The 6,046-nt window shown below is 45.7% G+C and overlaps 1 protein-coding gene across 1 annotated transcript; it reads right to left on the bottom strand.

Annotated features, from left to right (window-relative positions):
• Positions 1 to 693: 693 nt before the first annotated feature.
• Positions 694 to 3,901, bottom strand: SPMIP10 (sperm microtubule inner protein 10). The gene is made up of 3 exons (XM_083577228.1): positions 3,717 to 3,901; positions 1,978 to 2,086; positions 694 to 960 (listed from the first exon to the last, which is right to left on the bottom strand). The coding sequence occupies exons 1-3, from the start codon at positions 3,884 to 3,886 to the stop codon at positions 754 to 756; spliced, it is 486 nt and encodes a 161-aa protein (XP_083433354.1). The 5' UTR covers positions 3,887 to 3,901; the 3' UTR covers positions 694 to 753.
• Between the last annotated feature and the right edge of the window lie 2,145 nt (positions 3,902 to 6,046).

Genomic DNA, 6,046 nt, shown 5'->3' with positions numbered 1-6,046 from the left:
CCTCTCTTACCTACCCCCCTCTATTTTGGGGAAGTTTGCACATATTTATACCTCTGTAGGGACGCGGGTGGCGCTGTGGGTTAAACCACAGAGCCTAGGACTTGCCGATCAGAAGGTCGGTGGTTCAAATGCCCGTGACGGGGTGAGTTCCCGTTACTTGGTCCCTGCTCCTGCCAACCTAGCAGTTCGAAAGCACATCAAAGTGCAAGTAGATAAATAGGTACCACTGTGGTGGGAAGGTAAACGGCGTTCCGTGCGCTGCTCTGGTTCGCCAGAAGCGACTTAGTCATGCTGGCTACATGACCGGGAAGCTGTACGCTGGCTCCCTCGGCCAGTAAAGCAAGATGAGTGCTGCAACCCCAGAGTCGGCCATGACTGGACCCAATGGTCAGGGGTCCCTTTACCTTTACCTTTAGATCACATTCTAGTCCATTGGGTGAGGTTAATCTCATAGCCTATGGCATCCTCTCATTGTTTTTTGATTATGTCGAGGGGGTTTGTGGGATTTTGGAGCAGTATTTTGTATATTGTGGATACCATCCCCTTGCCATGTCCCTATGTTGTTAGGATGAGATTTTCGAAGGTTGTCAAAGGCCTAGTTGCTGCTGATTTTACTACTGGATTGTTTAAGATCATCTTACAGATTTGAGCAAAAGTTAACACAATTAGAAAAAGGGTGAACAAATTGTGCACTGTTTTCATGCAGCATTGTTTAATTTGTGGCCTATGCAGCTGTTGCTGGAGAAAAGCACCTCAGAGTCTGATCCTGAAGCCATAAGCCACCATGGACTTATGGTATCTAGAAAGATGGGAATAAATAGGAATGTCTTCAACGGTCAGTTGACAGGGAACTTTCTGAAGAAGTTGCTTTCGGTCTTCTCCATGACAATGCCTTTCACGCTTCTCCAGAAACAGACTGTCTTCAAGAGGGCCGGTATATAGCTCAACAAGTTTAGCATGCTAAGGAAAAGAATTCAAGCAATTGTCAATAAATAACAACATCACCGCCGATAATAAAACACTAAGAATTAAGCGACTATGAACTTAGGAAGTCCTTCGGGATTTGTACTTCTCTGGTTTTGCCGTTCGGTTCTTCAGTGTGTAAAAGCAATATGAAAATCGCCAACAGAGATGCATCATATTAGGGAAAATCGCTTTGCAAAATGGTGTGAAATGAGCTTTATCTGCGCTAGAGTATATGAGAAAGCATGGAGTGAACTCCTTATTCTGTGCAGTCAACAGGACACAGAATCAGAAGAAGCAGCCTAATTTGAGGAGAAGATCCCCACAGGGCAATTGCTTTCTTCAAAGAACTGCAATGTCACCAAAAGACCAACTCCAAACAGCCTTTATTTATATCTTAACATTGCCTCTGTGCTTTGGTCTTTGACATCTGAGATGTATGTTTTCAGCACCCATCCTATTCCTGTGATTGTCATTTGCTTGAAAATGTTTTTAATACTGTAATTTAGATTGTAACATGCCCCGGGACCTTAGGACGAAGGGTGGGTAAGAAATAATAATAATAATAGTGATGATGATGATGATGATGATGATGATGATAGAAAAGTTACAATAGTGGATATGAATGAACAATATATACATCATTCAACTTCCTGTATCAGGACATTATTATTTTTATTATTATTATTATTAATAGAAAAGTTACAACGGAGGATATGATTGAATGATATATGCATCATTCAGCTTCCTGTATTGGGACACTTTTAATGTTTGACATTTTATTATGTTTTCACATGTGTTGGAAGCCGCCCAGAGAGGATGGGGCAGCCCAGCCAGATGGGCAGGATATTAAAAAATAAAATTATTATATTTGAATGATATCTATGTTAATGATGAGAAATGCTCTCAAATTGCAGTGACTTCAACAGGTACTTTGTCGATGCTTAGTATCTTTCAAAAATTTGAGTCCTTCTTAAAAGGAGAGTCTCCAAGGAATAAATGTATTTCCCTTACCTTTAAAGCCATATCCCGATACTTCATATCTTGTTTCCAGGGCATCACGTAGAGCTTTGGAATCATTCCATGTCTGTACGAAAAGCTTGGCAAATGGCAATGAATCAGCCTGGAACATGACAGAGTTGGTTTTACACACACACACACACACACACACACACACACACCATGTGGATGTTGTTGTTTTCTAAACTTATTTAAATACTGAACTTATCTATAAAGTGCTATTTATATGACAAAAAGAACCAGCGTGTGGTTTAGTCATTCACGGTCCTGGCGGTCCAGTTGTTAAGAGTGTTGGACCAGAGAGGAAGGGATGCAAGTTCAAGTCCACACTTGGCCAGGACTGTGGGCCTGCCACATTCCCTACCACAGGGTGGTTTTGCGCATAAGCAGAGGTAGGGAAACTATGGGGTCTTTGGAGGAAAGGTGGTGCCTAAAAACGGAAAACAAACAAACAAATAAAGTCACATATTTACCCCTTTTCTTGGAACTAAAGGAATATCCACCCCATATGTTGAAAGCACATGTTTCAAACTGCCATGGCTTCCACCAAAGAATTCTGGGAGTTGTGGCTTGTGAAGGGTGCTGGCAGGTGTTAAGAGACACCCCATTTCCCCTCACAAAGCTTCAATTCTCAAGAGTGGTTGAGCAATCAAGCCCTCTTCCCAAGGAACTATAGTTCTGTGTGAGGAATAGGCAGTCACCTAACAACTGTTGGCACCCTTAACAAACTACAGTGGTACCTCGGGTTAAGAACTTAATTCGTTCTGGAGGTCCGTTCTTAACCTGAAACTGTTTTTAACCTGAAGCACCACTTTAGCTAATGGGGCCTCCTGCACCACCACCGCCGCACGATTTCTGTTCTCATCCTGAAGCAAAGTTCTTAACCCGAGATAATATTTCTGGGTTAGCGGAGTCTGTAACCTGAAGCGTATGTAACCTGAAGCATCTGTAACCTGAGGTACTACTGTACAACTCCCAGGATTCTTGGGGGGATGGCATGAATTTTAAAGCTGCACCATAAAGCTTTGAATGATGAGTAGATAGGGATAGGATTGCACAATCAGCCCGTTTTGGCAGGCCTGCTTTATTGTTAGTGAACTGGAAGAAGCAAAGATGGCCAGTGTCGAAGCAAGGATTCTTCAACATCAACTTTGTTGGACTGGTTGTGTTGTTTGGATGCCTGATTACCATCTTCCAAAGCAACTACTCCATTCTGAACTGAAAAATGGAAAGCGTAATGCCAGTGGTCAACGAGAGAGGTTTTAAGACAAGGCAAATATATAGTATAAACACAGACAACTGGGAAACACTGGCCTACGAGCGCTCCAGTTGGAGAACAGCCTTTACCAAAGGTGTCATGGGCTTTGAAGACGCTCAAACTCAGGACAACAAAATGTGCTAAGAGGAAGGCACGCTTGGCAAATCCCCACCGTGATCAACTCCCACCTGGAAACCTATGTCCCCACTGTGGAAGGACGTGTGGATCCAGAATTGGCCTCCACAGTCACTTATGGACTCACTGTTAAAACCGTGTTTATGGATGACAATCTTACTCAGCTACGAGTGATCGCCAAAGAAGATTGTTAATCTTTAACATCACAACTTTCCTTTCCAAAATGGTTTACTGTGCTTGCTAACCTATGGGGGGGGAGGTTATCAGGACCCCCAGGGAACAGGAAGGCCCACCCACCCACTCCTGAATGCTCCTGCTGGAGATGAAGTCTCTTTCTTACCCTTTCAGGTCGGTATTGACTGCCTTTGATACCAAATTGGGATTAGAGCCCTGTCCGGGCACAGCATTTGGGTTACTCATGCCGCCGCCGTTGTCACTGCTGCTTCTCTGGGCTGAGATCTGTGCAAACAGCCGGTCCCTGTGTGTGCCCAGGTGGAGATTATGATGCATCAGCCATTGTCAGGCTGATGACACTAGAGCAACAACAAGGAAAAATGTAATTTAAGAAATATCGGGAAGGGATCAGGTCCACTTGAAAACAGTGTGATTAGATAGATGTAGAAGAACAACATGATACAACTTAATGAAAGTGGACGAAGTTAGAAGGAAAGGCATTAATTAGGTTTCTTGGAGAGTCGCAAATACTTAATCAAAACAGCTTGAATTAAACTATTCCTGGGAGTGTGAAGCTTTGGCCATGCCGACTACTGGTGGTTAAAAACCCCATGTGATACCACCTAGGTAGGTAAAGGGACCCCTGACCATTAGGTCCAGTCGTGGCCAACTCTGGGGTTGCGGCGCTCATCTCGCTTTATTGGCCGAGGGAGCCGGCGTACAGCTTCCTGGTCATGTGGCCAGCATGACTAAGCCGCTTCTGGCGAACCAGAGCAGGCACGTAAACGCCGTTCACCTTCCCGCCGGAGCGGTACCTATTTATCTACATGCACTTTGACGTGCTTTCGAACTGCTAGGTTGGCAGGAGCAGGGACCGAGCAATGGGAGCTCACCCCGTCGCGGGGATTCGAACCGCTGACCTTCTGATCGGCAAGTCCTAGGCTCTGTGGTTTAACCCACAGCGCCAGCCGTGTCCGCGATATCACCTAAACAGCACCAAATCCAAGTGGAAGCTGCAAAGGAAGTTCCTCTGCCTTTGGTGCAGTTTGAATTTGGCGCCTTACACTGTCAGCCACGTCCCAGCAGTGATAAGATAGACTCAAGAATTCCTGCTTGCTGTTTCGCAACCCCACTTCTCCAAAGCGTGCCTTCCGTAAGCTGGGAAAGGGGCCTCGGTAAAACTATGATGGTAAAGGAATGATCTTAAGGTTTATGTTTCTCAACCTCGACATCATATGATAGCTTGTTTGGCTGGTTCCCCACCCCTGCTGGATGTCGGGGCTGGAGTCAGGTCCTCAACCAAGCAATTACTCACCAGAGGCCAGTGAAGTATGTGGGATGTGATCCATGAGAGGCAGTCAAGTACAACATTCCTTGTAATGCTAGAGAACACATGCGGGGGAATGTTTGGTCCAGCCAGTTGAAACTTCCTGTTTCTCCTGGCTGGAGCATGCTTCCTTTTGCATGTGATAGGTGGGCGTGACCTTACCTGTCCAGGTAATAAAAGGAGTCACACAGCACCCCCCTCTCTTTTTTCACCTCCTTTGTTTGACCAGCTTTTAGCTTGGACTGCTCTGCTAGCTCTCAGCTAGCAGGAGCACTGGGATTATTCCCCTATATGGGGTAGATCCACATGTACATATTTGTAACGAAGTCTGCTTTCAGGAATCCAGCTGTGAACTGATGTGAGTAAACTTCTTTTATCATATTTGAATAAGATCGTGGAGTCTTTATTTTTTTTAAGAGGGATTCAAGGGAATTTACCTGAGTGAGAGGCTCACACGAGCCTGCAACCAGTTATCTGCTGTGCGTGAGAAGGGGAATGTAAACTCTGCTAAGTAAAGGAACTTGCTAGCACAAGTTAGGAAGGATATTAACAAACAACATATCCTCTCCTGCCACCCTGAACATTCCCACAAAGTTAACTCTTCCTTCAAGCAAACCACAGCTCAGGCCTAGCACCCTCAGCAACTCTTTCAAGGAGTGTCTTCGCACAGGCACCCTCTGCTCAGACCATTTCATTTATCTGTGTGTTCCAGGAGACCAGTGGAGAGGGGAGCTGGTCACAGCAGAAGGGGGAGACTCCCTGGATTCTTCAGCAGCCCACCTCCACTCTGCCTCTTGGTCTCCCTCTGCTCCAGCCTCAGAGTCTGAACTGCTCTCTGCACATTCTCTTCCTGCTCACTAAACCCCATTGCCTCTTCTGCTGCTGACACCTCAGTCTGCTCCCTCTTCTCCCTCTGAACAGCTCACCGTCATCCCACCACCAATTCCCTGGCTCTGACCCTCTTCTTCCCTAGGGGGTTCCCCAGCTGGTGCCTTCTCTGTATCCAGTCTGTGACATTGGACTAGACGGACCTTTGGTCTGATCCAGCAGTGCTCATTGTGGGTACCCGAAAATGCTCCTTTTCTACAATGCATTTGAATCATCGGATGCAAACCCATTCAAATGCATGGTCTGGTGCTGGTGAAGGAAGCTGGGTAGCTGAGTTATGA

The sequence above is a fragment of the Podarcis filfolensis genome (assembly GCF_964270895.1).
Source record: "Podarcis filfolensis genome assembly, chromosome: 11".
In the NCBI taxonomy this organism is placed as follows: Eukaryota; Metazoa; Chordata; class Lepidosauria; order Squamata; family Lacertidae; genus Podarcis; species Podarcis filfolensis.
The sequence above is the reverse complement of the archived record's forward strand: the minus strand, read 5'-3'. Positions and strand labels throughout refer to the sequence as shown.

What these genes read in the sequence shown, in the direction of transcription:
- SPMIP10 (XM_083577228.1), bottom strand. Translation starts at nt 3,886, where the DNA reads ATGCATCATAATCTCCACCTGGGCACACACAGGGACCGGCTGTTTGCA. An exon ending in GTCAATACCGACCTGAAAGG is followed by an intron (nt 2,087 to 3,716) that starts GTAAGAAAGAGA and finishes GTCATGTTCCAG; the next exon opens with GCTGATTCATTGCCATTTGC. An exon ending in ATCGGGATATGGCTTTAAAG is followed by an intron (nt 961 to 1,977) that starts GTAAGGGAAATA and finishes TCTTTTCCTTAG; the next exon opens with CATGCTAAACTTGTTGAGCT.